A 19,821-nucleotide genomic window follows, 5' to 3' on the forward strand; every position below is an offset into this window, starting at 1 on the left:
CGACTTTACTACCTTATCCCAATCTCTACCCTCCTTCGCGTTCTGGTCAGACTCCCATTGTCTGTGGAGCATAACTCCCACAATCCCATTCCGCATTCCGCATGCAACCAAGCAGAGGACAACCCATAATCTAAGATCCAGACCTCCAAACTCATCAGACCGATATCTAAACCTAATTACTACCCATCCTCCATCGCGTTGTCGAGCATTCAAGACCCATCACGCTCGCCCAGGACGGCGCAGCCATCTAGTTCACGCCGCACGTCACGCACCGTGGAGAACGACGACGATTCCTATACCGCTCCACCTCTTCACTCGCCAAACTCCTCTTCCTCGGGCAACCCCTTTGCCCTTCCATTTCCCTCTCCCTCATCCTACCCGCCACCTTTCTCATCCCTGTACTCCAGCCCGGCTGCTGACGAGGAGCTCAGTCGCATCCAGACATCCGTCACAGAATCTGGTTCGCCGTGTTTCCCGGCATTCTCACCAGCACAGCCATTCAAAGAACCCTCCACCCTCCAATCCCAATCACTTGCGCAATCGCCCGTTGTTTTAGATACTAAAGCGGCTCTTTCGCGAGATAAGACAGGAGAAGCATCGGGCAAAGGTCTAGACGACGGAGAGCCGCCACCGCCATATACTGAAGGGTATAGTCCGCTCGAGTCCTTTACCTACGTCATGGCCGCCGCAGGAGGAGCTGCATCTATAATTACTCAAGTACAACAAACAGGTGGAGGCCCGCTGAATGCGCTTGGAGGTACTACCCCCCACAATTATATGCAGACATGTATTGCTTTGGCATTCCTGAAGTTTTCTAATTCATTTTCTATTTCAAAGATATTGGGGGCGATGAGCATATCACGTTAGATTTACGGTTAGTTTCTCTGCAAACGAAATCCTTATAAAACAGAAACTGTTCTGGAGCTAATTGAAAAATGGGGTGGATAGTGGTACACGATTTACACTGTCGCGCGATGAACTACTCACTCTACCGGAATTCGTTCTTCTTTCCTTATTCCCGAATGGGCTCCTTCCTGATGGGCATATGGGGACGTTCCATGAAGGTGATGTATACCCTGTCGACGTACGTTTGCATATCCCTCCCCTCCGTATACTTAAAATCCCCATTTCCATTATCCTTAGCCAAACACGGCACTCATCCACATGATATGATTCCATTTAGTACGACCCAGCTTCCCTTCAATACATGTTAGATTTCTTCCGCTCTGTGGCGCAGTCAATTCCCTCATCCTCTCCATCCCCAACCACGTCGCCTGAAGGAGATTACGCCATGGACCCAATGCATGGGTCCACGAGGGATATGTTGCAGGGCCGTGCGGGTATCATCGTGCTACGCGAAGACCTTGACTTCTACGCAATACCGCCAGTAGTCGATATCGACCATCCAGAGATGATCGAAGTGAAACGAGCCGCTGGGAGGGCCTTGTTGAAACAGGACGGGATCTTCTCGGGACTCCGAAAAAGCGACGAGCCCGGATCTACTGAACAGCATCTGATTGAGATGTTGACCGCTGGGTAAGCTCCCGTATTAACTCCCTTATTCGTGTGCTCTTTGTGTATATATATTCGTTGCTGACGACAAGCCAGCGGTTTCAACCATGACGACCGATGGGGCCATCGTGCAGGCGAACCGAACAAAGCAGTAATATGTAGCCTGGCACTGGCGAAGCTCCGGACTGACATACGGGGCGACCTGGCCAATAATAATGCCGTCGGCATGGCACAGAAATTGCTCCTTTTCTGGCGGAAACCGGCACGACGGTGCTGGTGGGAAGGGGTGGAGCTTGAAGGTGTAGAGGGAGTCGAGGGAAAACTCAAGGTTTGGATCCGCCGGGTGTGGACGCTTGAAATGGTGAGTACACAAGCTCAAGATTTAGTATTTTCTTGATGTTCCGTTTGAATTGTCAAGTGTGCCGAAACTAACGCATCATCGCTAGAGCGTCATTGGACTGCGTTGATGGACGAAACTTGGAATCTATGAACGCACAATATCGTCTCTCTCGTGTTCAAATTCGATTATTGCTTGAAGCTGCACTGTTTTTCCTATGGTTTTGTTTTCTGAACCTCCGGCATGCCTAATTCGTTGTACTCATATCAAGTCTGCCCTTGAGTTTGGTATCTTTTCATTTGCATGTTGACAGCATGATTTCCCTAACGTTCGAGGCTGGTTCTTTCTCCTAGCTGATCTCCTTCACTCTTCCATTGTGCCTAGATACTGAAACTTCGTTAAATGTTGTGTCCTGTATCCCTTACACCAGCGGCTATCTCATACCAATTACTGGGAGCTTTGTTTCCTGCTCTTGAGATTATATATAGAGCTACAGATTCTCTTATCATCATCAGTTCCATTCCCACTTTCTGTACTGCGTATTTACCTGCAGTTCTCTGTAATACAAAGTTGATACCCTGGAGGCTAGCGGATGCGCTAGTCTAGATCTGGTACTAGCGCAGCCCACCCAATCCAGCCAGACGCGACGCCAGCAAAGAAAGAACATCTCAAGTATCCCAGCGTCCAACAGGAAGGGAAACGCAACATAACTCGACATTCACAATTCTGTGAGGAATGACAACATGCATCCCCATTGCTGATGCTTGGCCCCATATAGGTTTGCCTTGTATCCCTACTAACGCGCACTTTTTAATCCGGCAGAGCAATAAGAAGCAGCGACGCTGCTTTTGTTCTCTGCTGGTTGTCGCAAACCAGGTCAAGTTTGTTGATAGCCCTGCGGAAACACATACGCCTCAATCCATCCATACGATCTTTCATCACATCCATCTCCGCTCCCGAAGCAATGCCATGATAGAGACATAAGTATACAAAAGAACACCGTTTACTGAGGACTCGGAACAACCGCAACACTATGGCTCCGGTTCAAGGATACATGACCTCCTACTCCCCTCGTCTCCGCCAGTATGCAAACGCTCTCCTCACCCCATCCATTCCTCCCTCGCAAGGTGTACTTGGAGCGCGCACGACCAAACGTGGTACCATCGCTGTAAACTATGCGGAGGATGGATATGACGATGATGACTTTGACGATAGTGAGGGACCTCGACGACCGACTGGATTAAGGAGTTTGAGGAGGGAGGAGCTGAACCCTGACAGAGGGCCAGCGGGGGAGAAGCTGGGGAAGGAGATATTCCAGCCCGTCGATATGCAGCCGAATTTCAGGGAATGGGTGGTTAAGAAGGTGTTGAAGCCGGCGTATGTGTCTTATCGTGTCTTGTTCCTTTTTTTTTTTTTTTTTTTTTTTTGGATAATGTTTACATAGAAACTAACGGACTGTGTTTAGGAGGAAGAAGCAACTAAGCACACAAGCACAACTCCCATTAACCCTAGTACCCATCCGCATCGATCTTGAAGTGCCTGCGTATCAACCGGCAGAACCGTTTCCATTGCCGCGAAACTATCTGGAACTGGGTATCAACCCTGCCTCTCCAGCCTACCGCAAACCAGAGCCAGCCCCTCCATATCGAATTAAAGATACTTTTCTCTGGAATCTACACGAAGCACTCACGACACCCGAAGAATTCGCTACGGCTATGGTGCGTGATCTAGATCTACCAAACCCGCAAGCAATGACCGTAGCGATCTCTAGCCAGCTCCGCCAGCAACTTGAAGAGTATGCCGGTGTCGCACTGCATCCGCTGTTCCAAAGCTCACAGCAAACCATCACAAACCCCGGGGCACCCTCCTCAAGAGGCGTTTCTGCAACACCTGGTGCTACGAACGCTGCAACTCCAGCATCCCTAGTCGATACAGGCCCCAGAAAGGGCAACGTGCTGGTATCCTCCCAGCAACTCTCCATGGGCGATAACGAGCTAAATCCCGACGACGCCTACCGCTGCGTCGTGAATCTAAACATCAATCTACACAACAGACTCTACACAGATAAATTCGAATGGTCACTACTGCACTCGCAAGGACTGGCTGAGGAATTCGCGCGCGTCACATGTGCAGATTTAGGCTTAGGTCCCGAATGGGTCAGCGCCGTGGCGCATGGGATCTATGAGGCCGTGTTGAAGTTGAAGAAGGAAGTATGTGAGAGCGGCGGGCTGATTAGCGGCCTGGGCGGGTATGGAAATGAGATTGACAACCAGGCTGCGAATGGTCAGGAGGCCGGATGGCGGTATGATCCCGACGGACTGGGGGATGAATGGGAGCCGAAGGTGGAGACGTTATCGAAGGAGGAGATTGAGAAAAGGGAAGGGGATCGGGAGAGGCAGATTCGCCGGTTACGGAGGGAGACAGCAAGGTTTTCGTCAACGAGTGGGATTGTGCCTGAGTTGACGAGGCAGCAGAGTTCGTCTGGCGGTGGATATTTCGATATTCCAGATGAGGGAATGGGGAGGGGGGAGAGGAGTAAGAAGAAGCGTCGGTTTCGGAGTCTTAGTCCGCTTGGGGGAAGGAGTGGCACGCCTGGTGGTGGTGGGAGGGGCACACCCGATACTGGGGCCGGAGCTGGATATGGTGGTGGGGGAGGAACGCTTAGTGACTGGTTCGTTGTGTTGCTTTCCTTTCCTTTTTCCCTTTTTTTTAAAATATGATTTCTTAAGGATTTGAAACTAATTTCTGGTGCCTGATCAGGGAGAGACAAACGTGGCGCTGTGCTAATTGCTCCGTCTGGGGCACGGCGGTTTGGGCTGTTAGAGATGGACCAGCCGGGCCAAGGGTAAGCAAAAAACGAATTGAGAATATAGCCTTCCATGCAGCAAACCTTTTCTTCCATTGTCGCTGCTTATTTTAAGCTGGCTCCATTTTCAAAAATAAAAATAAATAAAAATAAATGCTGACTATTTGTACGTGCTTTTGTGTGTTTTATCTAGACATTATGCCACAACTGCGGCCTACTCTATGAACGCGATAAACGGATACCAGCATGGTCCACGGCACTGCATCGCATTGATATACCAGCGGGGCGTTGATTTTATAATTTATTCCCTTCTTTAAAAAAAAAAAGGATGATCAAAATCGGAATCGGAGTCGGAAGGAAACCTTTTTTTGGGGCCCCCCCTTTTTTTTATCTGTTTTCATGGTTTACCATATTCAAATTTCCAAAACGCATAGAACAATTTTTGATTTAATTTGGTCGGATCTAATCGATCGGTTCTGATCAATCCATTTATTGACTGAGTGCTTACCCTACGGTGAAGGCTTCCTTTTTTTTTAAAAATGTAACTAACTGTCTTCTGGACCGAGTTATATCCATTTCTCTGCCAAACTCTTTGGCACTGCCCCTTCGACCTCTTTTTTTTCCCCTCTTGAAATGTATAATATGTATGAAGATTCCGAGCACTGCTTTTCTTTATTCCTTTCCAGCTTTTACCCTGCAATAGTCGGCTAATAGTGGTGTATTGGACAACGGCATATCAATTTATTCAGTCCGCACGCAAAATGATAGCTTTCATTTATCATTTACTCCTACGGAGCAGTCTGATGGTTTAACTTACTATTTTTATAAGATGTAAAATTTTCAACTTTTATCTGGGGCGCTATCTTGGGGCGATTGGGGATGTGGGACGCTGCCATCAACATGGCATCTGTGTTCACATTTAAAACAGACCTGAACTCATAACGCTCTCTTGAAGGTTTCCGCACCCTAGCTCACAAAATATCATCGTTATATATACATTAAACTATTTAAAGCCTATCCTTCCTTTTATGTACAGTACAGGACCAAAAAAAATCATGTCGTCTAATCATTCATCGTGATTGTTCTTTTTGTCAGTCCTTTATGCAGGCGTCTTCCTTTTCCTTTTTTCCCACATCCGAGTTTTGTAAAAAAAACAAACAAACTGCAAAAACCTAGCCTCACAGGACACCCACTACCCCCTTCCGTGCTTGAATAACGGCCAATGAAGCGGCATTTTTTCCACGCTCAGGCATCCATTTATCGTACCGTGTTATACAAGCATGCGCGACACAATGCAGAAACTACCAAAATTTAAAATGTGTCAACAGCCATTCACAAGGTCACTGATTGGCATTTGGCAATGATGGCAACAAGGAATCAGGTTGGCGTCAATGGCAGAATATGACAGATATTATTGTATTCATGCATGCGTGCTGTTAGGAGCAGTCAATGGCAAGGAAGAAGACCAATGGGAGGAGTAATGCTTGGCTGCATGAAGGTGGAAGTGGAAGCAAAAATATACCTCCTGAGGTACGCTTTTCGAAGGGGTTTTTATAAGGGTCCGGTTTGCGGGAATGGGCGGGTGTACTGTGCTCGAGAAAACGCCATGTGTTCGTCTATTGGAAATATATCATGCCATACATCCACGGTGGGGTGTCTTATTTCTTTGCCAGGGAATTGAGTCGTGGATCTTTCAGCTGTACTCACTTTCCTCGTACATGGACTGGAGGATAATCGCTCGTAGATGCCGAAAAAGGAGAAAACAAAACATTTTGCGTTTTCCAGTTAGTTCGACGAGCAGCTGGAGAAATAGCGTTGTGGTGGTATCTGTATAAAATCTACAGAATGGTGGTGACTTCGGTTATATTTGCCTCTTCTTTGAAAGGATTTCGATGGGCTGCTGGAAAGCGATATGTTAGGCCACTTATACGTATTTACAGAAAAAAAAAGGGTAAAATGTAAAGGGACGTTCATACCGAGCTAGCCCTCCTTTTCCTCCACCGCCTCGACAACTCCTCCTTCCCATCGAAGGAAGAATCGGAATTTCCAACATGGCTCAACGCTGATCTCTTCGGAACACCCGCGCGCACGACATTCCCATCCCCTTTAATACGTATGCCAGAGCTTACGTTCACTTCCACAGGCCGCTGCCTGCCCGTCTCTTTATCATCCATGATGCCAGAAGTTTTTAGCGCGGAGATAATAGCTGTCGCCAGCTGTGCAGATTTGACCTGCCGCTGTTGCTGGAGTTGCTGTAGAGGAGAACTCCCACCAGCAGGCAGTGATGTAGAATGCAGTTTTGAAGTGGGGATGGAAGCAGGAGGCTCCTCCGATGTCGATGCGCCCATTGATGTGGGGATGGCGATAGTATTTCCCTGCCCCTCAATATTTATCGATGTATCGATTTTGATTATGATAGGGACAATGGCTGCGCTCTCTTCGTCATCGTCGTCATCCTCGACGATGTCTCCGAGTGTGTCCTCGAGTGAAGGACGAGCTGTTGCGATCGCATATGTTGGTGGCGGTTGAGGAGGAGCAAGACTGTTTTGGGACCTGAGGCTGGCGACGAACTCTGCCAGCTTGTGACTTTGGTGGTTGATGGAGTCTGAGGGGGGCTGCATTTTATATTTCGGTAGAGTAGAAGGCGAATAATGAGAGGACAAGTAGATATCGGATCTCGGAGGTATGGGGACCGTACGGGAGATGATCGAGAGAACGTGGTTGTATATAAAATAAGATGGGAATCTATGAAAGGCAAAGGCGTTTCGAAAATATTGTTGTTGTTTTGAACGAAAGTAATCATGCAAGAATAGAAAGATGTAATAAATAATGAATATATTATTTCAGGCCCGTGGATAGCTGCTGATATGACAGCATAACCCTATATCAAGACCCAAATAATGGGGAATCATACGGTGCTCTGCAAAGGGCTGTCGCAGCTGTCACCCCATGCAGTCAACAATCAAACTAAAATCTTGATACATCGTGGGGGTGCTCGGTTCGCTTCGAAATCAAATCTGCATTCATAATAATAAGTAACAACTTGCAACAATACGGTCGCATGAAAATGAAGGAAAAAACCCGCAATGCTGCAACAAACAATAAGAGGAGGCTGAGGAATAAAAAAGGGACCTAGCAATAATGGAAAATCGAGCAACCTCCACAATAACGCGCCAATAGAGAAAGATAAAGGCAGCTAGGATTACAGGGGCTATTCAATAGCGATTCAACCCCTGCTGCCATATTTTTGCCATGATGGATAATAATAAGAGATGTACGGAGTAGTTTAAAGGAATAGATTTATCTCCGCTTTGGCTGAATGGGCAACCAATATCAAACGAGAAACACCCACACACCACCAACAACAATAAACAACATGCCAACTCTGGGCGAAAAACAGGGTGGGGAAATTATCTATTATTGCCATTCGGGGATTAAGCATCCACTCCCGCGCAGATGGGATAGGGAAAAAGAAGAAAAGGAAAAAGCAAAAAATCTCGGGTAGAGGCTAGAAAACCCCTTTTTGGGGATTGCTCTTGACTGCAGCCACCGCCAGGTTGTTTCCTTGTCACCAGATCCTGACAAAATTATGGCGTCTTCTTTTTTTTTTTTTCAAGAGAAAGAGGTACAGTAACTGTGCTGGTCTTTCTTCCGCTTTAGGGCATTGGCCCCAGTACTCAGCAAGGGTCGGTCCAACAAGTTCTTGGTTTCCGGGTGGAGGGTAACATCGGTGTCAGTGTATATCATCGGAACAGAAGAAGAAGAAGAAGAAGGGACGGACAGAAAGAAAGTTTACTCCGCTCCTCCAGTAGGATCTCCATATCGCCAGGTCTATTGACGGGGACCAGACCGCAGAGGGTGTTCCCTATTGTTGAAACGGGCATCAATAGGGATGTCAATTAGGGCTGGGTGGGGTCATGTGAGTACGCTTGGCCGGATTGGGCGATGGGCCCTGCTGGAAAACAATAGGAGCAGCCTGGATGGTGGTCAATGGCAGGCTTGGCCAGCTGGCAAGCAGTGGGAGCTGTGAGACGGAGACGGGCTAGACGGGAAATTGAACTGTAGCTAGGAGCTATCCTTCAAGAGCAAGATGATCCTTGGTCCCTTGTGGACTGTGGTGGAATGAATCAACGGAAACTTCCCTTCATTGATCCCCTTGTATTGATCGTGCCCAACAAGAAACGGCCTTCTTAATTCCAATCATTACCATTACGCGTATTAATAATGGCAAATTTTCATCCTTTCGACGTCGTCAATGGGGGCCACCTAGTTTGCTTCACTGTAGTCGCTGTGATATATCTGTTCGCAAAATTGAGTATTTTATTTCTCTCGCTGAGAGATGATACGCGTTTATTATTATCATATTCTCCTCTTTCTCTCTCCCCATTTTCCTGCACTCATGAGTGAGGTTATTTCATTTCCTGCATTTCGGCTTTGCTCGCGACAATATCGTGAGACAACAACGTTACATGAACATGAGAAACTGGATAATGATAATTAACAATAACGGCTCAATGCAGAAGTTCGACCCAAGCCCCCATCGGCTCCATCACTTGCTTCACACATCGCGCTCAGCATAGCTTTGAATCATACCCTCCAATGTTGGTTCATATTCCTTCAGCACCACCTTATCGCCCTCAAGGACCGTGTTGGCTTGCACAAACACTTTGCGCGGGATCTTTTTCTGTAGAACCACCGGTCGCACTTGCGATCCCCACCATTGATCAACATTCGTAATGTCGTCGTACAGCGCTTTGCCCGCTTTGAAATCTCCCGTTGCCTTGTAAATATGGAGCTTTTGTAGGTACTTCTCTACCGCTGGTCGACCATGGCTTAAGATTTTGGACCGGTCAAGGTGAATCTCAAGATCGGAAAGGTCATCTTTAGTATGCACCAATCTCACAAAATCGCCCCCGGCATCCAGGAATGTGCGTAAAATGCTGTAGCGCGCTTGCATGTGGGCCTGCCCCCACTTCGAGCTCTTAGGATCCCAGAACTCGAGCGCCACTACACCAGCCCTGGCCATCTGTAGATAGCTGGCATACAGGACATTGCCTGCCTTACCATTTATATCTTCTTCGCCGTTGCCAAAGCCAAAAAGCTCTAATATTTTGAAGTCGCAGCCGAGAACCATTGCCACGCATTCCGCCCGACACTCTTCGTACGATGAAGCGATCGACCCGAAGACTGAGCTCCACGTTTGCCCTGGCTTGTACCAGGTCGTTATTGGTTTTTGTGTTATGGGGCTGATTGGTGGGTTGGAAATATCAAAGTTAAACTCGCCAGGAGCTGTCTCTTGAAGTAGTTTGCCGGTCCCATGGCCCAGTAATTCGTGGATTCCGACCTGTTTAAGACCTCAAATGTGAGAGAGGTATCGACGGAAAAAGGCAATTCAATACTTGGAGAAATATATGGCATTTTTTGTGATCGAAAGGGGTCAGAGGAGAGATGGATAGCATCTACCTGGACCTCAAACGCAGGATCGCGGTAGTCTCGGAATACTTGAAGATCCTGCTCTCTTATAAATGGTACGGGTTCATTTGGCGCTTTGGCGCTACATAGTAATGTTAGCAGATTTCATGAGGTTAGCATATGTATCAGACAATTAAGATACATACCTCAAAACGTTGCCTAGGGACACATTCTTATACCCCAAGTTCTGTCTAATATCATCATAGTTTGGTATGTTAATGCCAGCGGGTATTCCGCTGCCGGCAAAGGAGAGAACTTCTAGTGAAGTAAAATCTGGAGAGAGGAATTTATCTTTCTCAAAGTCTTTGCCCCAAGGAAGTTTTGGGATCATCGACTCCGCGTTCGCAACAAGTTTTCCAAACGCTTTAGTCCGCTCTTGGTTGACCTAGCACAAGCTGTTAGCCTTAATCAGTATTAAAATCGGAGAGTTGGTACGTGATGACTAGTATACCATAGCCGCAAACCCCTCCCATTCTCCACGGACACCATGAGGGTCTCTATATGTTTCCACAAACCCAAGATCTGACTCGACCATAGGGCCCACATCCTTGATCCACTCTCTTTGGCTTTGCTTGTACGCTTCCAGGGAGCCAGTGGTGAAAGACCGAAAGTATTCCTGATGCATTCTCCTTTGAATGTCATTTGCAGCGTTCAGGCCTGCCTGTTTGACACTCTGCGCAATTTTGGCCATTTCCTCGGAGTGGTCACCAAAGACAAGGCGAAGAGTTTTGCCTTGTAGTTTGCCTTCAAGTTCCCATTGATAAGCATCACCAGCATCTCGATCATTCCCCGCCGGGGACTTATCTGCAGATGCAATCAGCAGTTCGAAATCCCCGGACTCCGTTTTCCGCAATCTCGTATTTTCCGGTAATAACTTTTTATGTTCCAAAAAGGAAGCTATCAGAGAGATCTCTTCATTCGTGATGGTTGGGGAATTGGGGTAATACGTCGACATATGTCCGTTTTCCGGATATCCCAGATGCATAAGGCTGGTAGTAGCAGTTTCATATATCCCTCCACCAGATTTGGTTGCCTTTTCCCATGCTGCCTTTGTTTCTGGAGTAACGGAGGCGAGAGTTTGCAGGGCATCAGCAGGTATTCTAGGAACAAACTTGGAATCCCCGAATCCTTTATACGACCCGCAATTGCCTAAGAACTGAGCCGCGTATTCCAAGAAGAAGCGTAGGTTTTCTGCGCTAACGCTGGTCTTCTGTGCCAGGGAGTTCCAATCGCCATTGCAAGCACGGTAAAGAGAGATGATCAGGTCGTAGACAGGTTCGGATTCCGGAGAGACTTGACGTAGAGTGATCCGAGTTCCTTGGAAAGCCGCCCTGTTGCATCATCAGTTTAAACGAACAATGTACAGGTTGTGCATATTTGGGAGAAGGGGATTCAAGACAAGTACGCAATGGAAACATTAAATACAGTAATTGGGCAGCAGAACGCGAGCATAATCTAGTTGAAGAGACAATATAAGAACGAAGACCAACCTACCTGCTAATGAAGTGAGCATAGCGTTTTTGCTTATCATCCAGCGCCTCGAAGTGAGGCTTGATCTCGAGCCTGACCACGGTGGGTGGAGAGTCAGCGAGATACTGCTGTTTAACCTTCGCGTCCATGACTGATGGGATCTCGTTGGAGAGAGTTGTCGTTGTCGGCTTCAATCGAATAGCAACCGCAGCAGAACTGGTAGATGCAAATCTACAATATTTCTGCGAGGCAGGAAATTGGTGTCGAAATTGAAGGGGGCGGCTGGCAGCAGAGAAGGGGATGGCTTTGCTATAACCCTTGCAGGACAAGCTTCGAAGAGGGGTCATGGAAGCTGTGGCTGACGCTGCCCAGCCGGTGGAGGAGGATTGGTGCAGGAGAGCAGTGGTGATTGATGATGGCCGGCAAGACCACAGCGAGCCGGCTTAGTCACGATCCATTCATCGCCAACAAGACAATGGTTAAATACAGGATACGAGTCAACTATAGGCATTGACTGGATTCCACATTGCCTGGGCCCTTTTACAGTACATGCACCCATGTGCGAGAGCTTAAAGAGGCTTTACTTTGGGAGGACATGGATGGCGGTGTTAAGAAATGTACGAGGGGATGAATGAGAAAGACCGCGAGCTACTGATAATGGCAGAGGATATTTGGTCAGAGGGAGGTCCAACCTACGACCCAACTTCAGAAGGACCTATAATGGACAAGGGCAGATATTTCTAAGGATAGGGATCTCGGATCCCTTCAGTATCGCCGGCACGGCTCTCACGGATGCGATGCTGAACTGTGGGGGATTAAGATGATCTTAGGTGGATCATCTTATCGAGCACAACCCCATAGAGGATCGAGCCTAGTACAACAGTTTCCTAGGGTTCAATGAGGTTATATGATTCTTCAGTTCCCTTTCCTCTGCTCTCCTTTCTGAGGGCATTCGCCTTGAACATGATCAATTTCAAAATGACATCATTGAGTACCTCAGGCCAATCCTCCTGGAGGAGTTCTATGCATGTGTTAGACCTAATAATCATTTAGCTGTTTTTTGATCTAAGGAGTGGACAGAAGCACAGTTGCAGGACTTCTGGATGGAAATCTACTTCCATCTTGACACTCGCAACGGTCGAGACAGCCCTGATAAGACGTCCTTCGAGTAGGAGTTTGGGAAGACTGTGATATCCTTGAGCTAGCTAACTAACCATTGGGAGCACCGCAAATGGAAATTTGACTTTGACGAGCCTACAGTGGTCGCTTTTTGAGTTTTCTGCCAGGACAAAGAGAGCATCTGCACGGCGACAGGCTTAGTTGGGTGAGGCGAGAGAAGGAACGGGGAACGGGGAACGGCTTGGGCAACATCCATCAGTTCTTGTTCTAAATCCCCAGAAGCCAGCCCCAAACGTTTTAGAAATACTGCACAGCATGAGCAAAGTAGATTCCCACACGGGTACATCCTTGAGCAGGATGGTTTTAATGAGTTTCTGAGGACCAAATTATAACTACTTTTTGACGACAAACAACAAGATTTCAAATCCCCTAGAGACCCGTCGGCAAGCAGCCGACCTCATATAATTTAACTGGAATTTACTAGTTCGCCACTATTCAAGCTTCTGGGGAGGGAATAGCAAATTCTGTTGTTCTGGAAGCATGGTCTGAAATATTACTTAGATGGCAACAGCATTACGACCTTTGCGCTCCACCTGCCTGCCTTCATTCCCTCCCATAGTTGTTCCCATATCAATCGAGCGAATGATCTACTGGTGTCTATCTCCGTTCTTATGATTCTCTTGAAAGCTTAACAATGATATATATACTCTTACTTAGAACTCAACTATTATATTCTCTGACCTGCACTGGAAGGATGCTGGTCTCTCAAAAATAGACACATGGATTGCCCCGCAATATGCTATAAAACCATCCCTTTCGAATATGGGGTATTTGTGCTGTGTTGGAAAAAGAATGGCTCAGTGGGTGGACGAAAGCGTTTCCTCCCTCCATAATTTATGTAGGCCGGGACTCACGTTTAAAACCTAATGGGGATCATAGGGATTATTGAATGGATGGAGTTGTTGGCACTTGTAAAGATAATAAATTAAATATTAACATGGTAAACATTTTAATTGTGCAGATCTAAATCCAATTTTGAGCCGTCGCAAATCTAAATGGATATATAAACGCAGTGAACCGCCTGTTCCGGCAACGTGTTTTGCCTAATGCTCTCCATAGGCCATTTGTTGAACGCGAACTCGAGGACGTGCTGGGCGATAGTTTCTCTTAGTGTGGTACTTTGTCCTGTGTGCAGGCTGTGAATATTTTTCTCAAAGGAGGCTCTCATATCTATCGAGGCCTTGTTTCTGTTGGTTAATTGGTAGTCGTAGAGCTGGGGATATCTGTCCCGAATTCGAATAAGGCTGCTGGTTTTGGTTTGCATTTTGCTGACCAAGGGAGGAGGAAAGGGGGGCATGTGACGCCTGTTGCTGTTGCTGGAAATTTGACGGGGGTGGAGGAGGGATTGAAAATTGAGAAAGGGATATAGTTGGCTGCAAGTTTTGGCCAAAGGACGAAGTTGATGGCGATGCTGTTGATGCTGCAGATGTGAGTGGATAGATCTGGTTTGTGGAATACTGATTCATTATCGAAGTGGGTTGTTGGATTTTGTTGCTGTTCGCTATTGGGGTCATTGTCGAGCAAGGTGAAAGCGGTGAAGGTTGAGATGGTTGAGATGGTTGAGATGGTCGTGAAGGCTGCAACGTGGGGAAAGATGACCCCACTGATGGCTGCTGTTGTGCAGCAGTAGGAGCAAGTGTAGGAAAGGAGTTTATACTCATATCTGGCGTAATCGACCGATGACTAGGGCCTGACAGGTTCGCAAGTGAATTACGACCTCCAGAATTGTTAGCATTGACAGAATTTACAGTCGACCATGTAAATTGGGGTGTGCTATTAATCGTATTTTGCGCTGCTGCGTTTGAGCTTGCAGTGTCCCAGGAATTCCAGGAAGTATTGTCAGGACTTGATGTCGTCGCTTTTTTGCCAAGGACTAAGCTTTCGAAATCTGATCGTGTACCTTCAACATTGGTTCTGCCATTTGAAGTCTCCATCATTCCAAATAAATTAGGATTGCTGCTTCTAGGGTTGCCGGGATCGTTTGAAGAGGAGAGTGACTGTAATTTCTTCATTTGCTGTTGTTCCACCTTTGAGGAGAGGGACTTGATCAGGTCCATGAAACCACCAAATTGCTGGACATTGAGAAGAGGGCCAAGGCTGAAATTCCATAGTGTTGGAATGATTTCCAGCGCGATGAATTCGGTTTCAGCAATTTGGCCGACCTGTCGAAACACATTTAGAGCTGCCATCATAACTGCGGGTTCTTTCGTTTTAATGGCTTTTAGTAGGGGAACCAGTTTATCTTGGACAGTATACTTGTCAAGAATTGACGCTGAGCCGGATTTGGATTGCTGGGGTTTGCTTGACATCCCCACGAAATCACCACCAGAAGTCGAGGGTTCCTCTTTTATGGACCCACCGCATAAAATAACGAACGATTCCAAGCCTCGGACTTTGATAGCAAGGCTGCTGGTTCTGGTGAAAACGGAAGCAATAGGAGGGAAAATGTCATCCTTCACGGTTGAAAAATCGAGAATCGGCAACATCACAGGGAGACACCGCATTGAAGCGTCGACAAGAGAGTGGGTACCAGACTCTAGTCCTAAGCGAACCAGAGGTAGTACATCTGGCGAATTTCCGTTAGTGGACTTGGCGAATGTCAATCAAAGGACGTCAATATACAAACCATTTTTAAAATCTCGCCCCGAGCATGTGTTAGCAATAAGTTCCATATTTTCCAGGACAACCATGAGACTAGCATCTTTGCTGTGGTCGCGATCCTGCGTGGAGGTCTTTGCACCAGCTGGGAGAAGAACTGACTTGAGATGAGGCAAGACCTTCTCGGGAACGACGCGCGGACCGGATGGAATAATCTTGATGATTTTAAAGACATTCGACAGGATAAGTGGCAATAATTCTTTGTCCTTGCTTTCATCCAAGAGAGCAACAAGAACCTTCCTTTCAAGCACAGAAGACGAGAATTCTGGCAATATGCGTCCCAATCCTTTCATGAATTGGGTCTTCTCGTTGGCAGTTTTCGCAGGAAGAGACTCCAGAAAGCGTATGGTTGACATTAGAATATTATCGAAATATTGAGATTGTTGGAACTCCTTTGCATCCATACGCTGAGCTGGTCTTCTCGTTATGAGTCGAGGCAAAACGAAGGATGATAGATCTTTTGGTATTTGACCCGAGGCAAGAAATCCATTACTTTGTGAAGGTATTGTCGATGGTGAGCTCAATAATTTTTTGTATGTAGAAGGGTTGCCGTGAGTTTTTAGAGGAGATGTGTGGGGGTAATTATAAAGAGTAACAATGATAAGGCCTAGGGAAAAGAGGTCCGCAGATGTGGAAATGTTCGAGTCCATGACGAAGTCAGGGGATGTATAGTCCAGGTTAAGTTGAACGGCAGCTGGCAATCTGGGATCTTGATATAAAACCTCTGAAAGCGCGAGCGGAGGTAGCGGCGACTGTGACCCTGTATCAGCTGGGCCGGCAAAGGCAAGTCCAGATATTTTCCAGTCTGATTTCGCGTTGATGTAGATGGCCTCGGGGGTTAGGTTGCCGTGGACAAGACCGGCAGATTCATGCAAAAATGCTAGGCCTTTGGCAATTTGCAATAAGCCTTTCTGTACTTCGATTTCATCCAATTCGGTACTATTTCCATTTCCAGATACATCGGAATCCTCACGGGTAGAGAGGCCAGCTCGTCTGCTCCCTCGTGAAAGCTGCTTTTGGTCATCTTTTCCCCCCAGGAGTCCGGCTAAAGATGTGGTGACTGGCTCGGTTGCAAACATCAAACCGCCATTTCGAGTCTCCTCCACTGGTTCCAGGACCTGGAGGATTGAAGGATGTCTTAGGCGGGTTAGGCTGCTTGCCTCCCGTTTAAGCCTTTCAACAACTTCATCATGTAACTTTTTTAGCGATGAGGAGTTAGGGCGGGAACCAAGGCCACTAGGGAGTGCCTCAAGGAATTTCCGATCAAAAACGAAAACAGATGCTGCAATTCCGGTACTCTTTTTCTTGCCATCATATACTTTCCAGGGGCCCGAAGTAAATGAGGGGTGTGGAGATAGCTGGTAATTGGAAGCAATGTTTGAGCCAAAAGACTTCAAAGCAGACGAAAACATGGCGAATTCAGAAAATACAAAAAAGCCAAGGAGCCAAGACAAGAAGACGTATCCGTATATATGGTGAGACCCAAGCAACAGCCTGAAGTTTAGAATGATCTCAGCTCAAGGGAGTTACTCCCTTCCGGAGTGATTAATCCATGAACCAACAACACCTGACATCAACACTAACATCTGAACAACATGCGAGCTTACTCTTCTTCTCTCTCGCTCCTCAAATAGAATATGGGGAATCGCAATATTCACACCTACCTCTACACACCCGATGGGTTATGGATCGTATGTTGGCACGGCGTCTCTTGCAGGGCAGTCAAAATAAGAATGTGTCAGCCTCAGATGCGGCTCAACACCCTTCCCACTGCTAGCCACAGTCACATGATATCACGTGCTATATATGGAGACTTCCCAGGTCGCTTATTATGTCTGATTCGTGCAATGTTTACCCGCCGCGGCCAAAGCTCGGATCTGCAGGCAAACCGATATCGCTGATTGGCTGGCTGCCGTGGCCGTTGTCCCCACCGACTGCCGGCGCTCGGGACTGGAGGAAGAGGCGCGGCACAAAAATGGTCAGACACGGAGAAACAAAAAACTGTTTTCCTGACATCGGCAAATCGTCACGCCCTTCAGCAACTAACCGCGGTGACTCAAACCGTTATATTTCCCCTTCCACCTTCCCCCATTTCTCGTATTCTCCCTTTCGAAAACCAATTGAGTCCAGTGAAGAACCATGAAGTCTGTTGTGTCCGCCCTAACTCGTAGGGGAATTCCTGCACTTAGCAGCAGTAGCTCCGCATGGAGATATTCCATTCCCTGCCAAAGGAAATACAGCTCGAATTTTGCAAGCCGGAGCGATGGATTACCTGGAGTTGACGTCTCCAAGCTATCAATTACGAAAAATCCCTCCCCCAGCAAACTCACTCCCCCAGAAAAACTCGTTTTCGGGTCGACATTCACTGGCAAGTACTCTGCCATTGGAAATGCTCTATTAGAGATATAAATATATACATGGAATCACTAATTTATTGTTAAATATGCTCTTAGACCACATGCTTATGGTAAAATGGAATACCAAGGATGGCTGGTTGTCTCCAAGCATCGTTCCCTTTCAAAACCTCAGTCTCAATCCTGCGACCTGCGTTTTCCATTACGCGTTTGAGTGTTTTGAGGGAATGAAGGCATACAAAGACAAGGATGGTGGCATCCGGTTATTCAGACCAGATATGAATATGGCACGATTAAATAGATCATCGAAGCGTATCGCGCTTCCAACACTCGATGAAGATGCTGCGATAAAGCTCATCAGTGAGCTTGTTAAATTAGACAGCAGATTTATCCCCCAGTAAGTAACCTTTGTTGATTGGATTGCTAATGGAATTCGACATTAGATTTGTTCTTTTGCTTATACTGATTGACTATATCTCCCATAGAACTCGTGGTTATTCGTTGTATCTAAGACCCACAATGATTGGTACGCAGGAGACGTTGGGTGTTAGCGCTCCTTCCTCTGCCCTGCTCTTCGTCATTGCTAGCCCTGTTGGTCCTTACTACCCAACCGGCTTCAAGGCTATTTCTCTAGAGGCAACAGATTACGCGGTTCGTGCATGGCCTGGCGGAGTCGGGGACAAAAAGCTGGGTGCAAATTATGCTCCATGCATTGTCCCTCAGACCGAAGCGGCAAAGAAAGGCCACCAACAGAATCTGTGGCTATTCGGAGAAGAGGAGTACGTCACGGAGGTTGGGACCATGAATCTTTTTGTTGCGTTAAAAAACAAAGAAACTAGGCAAAATGAACTCATCACGGCTCCGCTGGATGGAACGATTTTGGAGGGAGTCACCAGAGATTCAGTCCTCACTCTTGCCCGGGAGAGACTGGGCCCCAGAGGTTGGACGATATCAGAGCGTAAGTTGACAATGTCGGAAATTGCCCAAGCTGCTGATGAGGGTAGGATGATCGAGGTATTCGGAGCAGGGACTGCGGCGATTGTTAGTCCCGTCCGCACCATCAGCTGGAAAGGACGTACGGTGGATTGTGGTTTGAAAGAAAATGAAGAAGCCGGAAAAGTAGCTCTCGAGATGAAGAACTGGATTGAAGGGATTCAGTATGGAGACGAAAAACATAGTTGGAGGTAAGTCAAACAGAATCATCCGCAACCAACCACCCCCTCTCTGCAACGATGTGACCTAAGTCTTCTTCTAGTGTTAAAATTTAGTCCGACTCTTTGAATATATATGCTATTAAAACATATTTCCCGTGATTTGTATTTGCTACGGCATAGATACTGAGGACGGCCACATTTCTATACCGATTTTGGATCAATCATTACCTTTTACATGTTTTCAGTTTTATATCCCCTGTATTCGGGAGAACAGCTTGTTTTAGATCTTGGAGAAGCCCCCTTGTGGATCTCGGTTACCATCGATTGGAACTCATTAGTTGTTGTGTGTCCAACATCCTGGCCATCCAACAGAGAGATGAAAGTCCTGCGGGAAACGAAGGAGGCTAAATTCAACAACTCCTACACCATCATACTGTTTCTGACTTCGTCTTGTCTTATTTCCGGTGCCATACAATCAAAGGTTCATTTTAATTACCCTGCTCAACGCACGTAGGAAGGTCCCAAACGAATGTTCCATCAGTCTGCAGAATCCAATGCATGGGCCCAGAGTGTCCATCTGGTTAGTCTCGCCCCCAACCACCTAATCCTCTATCAGGGGGGTTAGGGTAGGAAGGTAAGGAATCTACCGGCCAAGGGGATCTGATCCAATCAGAAGCGTGGAGGGAGAGAGAGAGAGATCTTCAAGAGGATTCATCGATCCACTTCTGGGGCGAGTTGAGAGTATTATTTCACCCTGCTCCTTACAAGAGTATTTTAGTGATTTACATGAGCTCTGGTAAGAAATATCTGAGATGTTGACGAAGGCGGGGAAACTGGGGAAAGTAAATCAAATGCTACCAGGAAAGGAAGATATGAGAC

At 47.0% G+C, this 19,821-nt stretch overlaps 7 protein-coding genes across 7 annotated transcripts in view; 3 read left to right on the top strand and 4 right to left on the bottom strand.

The window, feature by feature from the left end:
- Nucleotides 1-678: 678 nt before the first annotated feature.
- Nucleotides 679-2,275, top strand: HCBG_02224 (uncharacterized protein; the record flags this gene model as incomplete). The annotated part of the gene is made up of 6 exons (XM_045429273.1): nt 679-757; nt 838-874; nt 949-1,084; nt 1,184-1,536; nt 1,609-1,873; nt 1,959-2,275. The coding sequence occupies 6 exons, from the start codon at nt 679-681 to the stop codon at nt 1,977-1,979; spliced, it is 891 nt and encodes a 296-aa protein (XP_045289168.1).
- A 259-nt stretch (nt 2,276-2,534) lies between these two features.
- HCBG_02225 (uncharacterized protein) lies at nt 2,535-4,947 on the top strand (the record flags this gene model as incomplete). The annotated part of the gene is made up of 4 exons (XM_045429274.1): nt 2,535-3,226; nt 3,315-4,520; nt 4,610-4,694; nt 4,849-4,947. 4 exons carry the CDS (start codon nt 2,883-2,885, stop codon nt 4,945-4,947), a joined length of 1,734 nt encoding a protein of 577 aa, XP_045289169.1.
- Nucleotides 4,948-6,516: 1,569 nt separating this feature from the next.
- HCBG_02226 (uncharacterized protein) lies at nt 6,517-7,276 on the bottom strand (the record flags this gene model as incomplete). The annotated part of the gene is made up of 2 exons (XM_045429275.1): nt 6,517-6,555; nt 6,632-7,276. 2 exons carry the CDS (start codon nt 7,274-7,276, stop codon nt 6,517-6,519), a joined length of 684 nt encoding a protein of 227 aa, XP_045289170.1.
- Nucleotides 7,277-8,959: 1,683 nt separating this feature from the next.
- HCBG_02227 (dipeptidyl peptidase III) lies at nt 8,960-11,964 on the bottom strand (the record flags this gene model as incomplete). Its single annotated transcript, XM_045429276.1, has 5 exons — nt 8,960-9,999; nt 10,119-10,209; nt 10,274-10,512; nt 10,579-11,458; nt 11,622-11,964. The coding sequence occupies 5 exons, from the start codon at nt 11,744-11,746 to the stop codon at nt 9,214-9,216; spliced, it is 2,121 nt and encodes a 706-aa protein (XP_045289171.1).
- A 373-nt stretch (nt 11,965-12,337) lies between these two features.
- On the bottom strand, nt 12,338-13,062 carry HCBG_02228 (uncharacterized protein; the record flags this gene model as incomplete). Its single annotated transcript, XM_045429277.1, has 3 exons — nt 12,338-12,402; nt 12,676-12,782; nt 12,812-13,062. The coding sequence occupies 3 exons, from the start codon at nt 13,060-13,062 to the stop codon at nt 12,338-12,340; spliced, it is 423 nt and encodes a 140-aa protein (XP_045289172.1).
- A 650-nt stretch (nt 13,063-13,712) lies between these two features.
- Nucleotides 13,713-16,846, bottom strand: HCBG_02229 (clathrin-coated vesicle protein; the record flags this gene model as incomplete). The annotated part of the gene is made up of 2 exons (XM_045429278.1): nt 13,713-15,318; nt 15,403-16,846. 2 exons carry the CDS (start codon nt 16,844-16,846, stop codon nt 13,928-13,930), a joined length of 2,835 nt encoding a protein of 944 aa, XP_045289173.1.
- An 851-nt stretch (nt 16,847-17,697) lies between these two features.
- HCBG_02230 (branched-chain amino acid aminotransferase) overlaps nt 17,698-19,821 on the top strand; it is a gene marked incomplete at both ends in the record, with an annotated part of 2,504 nt that continues 380 nt past the window's right edge. The window contains 4 exons of the mRNA XM_045429279.1: nt 17,698-17,806; nt 17,888-18,185; nt 18,274-18,972; nt 19,457-19,522. Coding sequence (XP_045289174.1) covers nt 17,698-17,806; nt 17,888-18,185; nt 18,274-18,972; nt 19,457-19,522 — 1,172 coding nt within the window. The remainder of the gene's footprint in view (nt 17,807-17,887; nt 18,186-18,273; nt 18,973-19,456; nt 19,523-19,821) is intronic.

The sequence above is a fragment of the Histoplasma capsulatum genome, assembly GCF_000150115.1.
Source record: "Histoplasma capsulatum G186AR genomic scaffold supercont2.3, whole genome shotgun sequence".
NCBI classification, from domain to species: Eukaryota; Fungi; Ascomycota; class Eurotiomycetes; order Onygenales; family Ajellomycetaceae; genus Histoplasma; species Histoplasma capsulatum.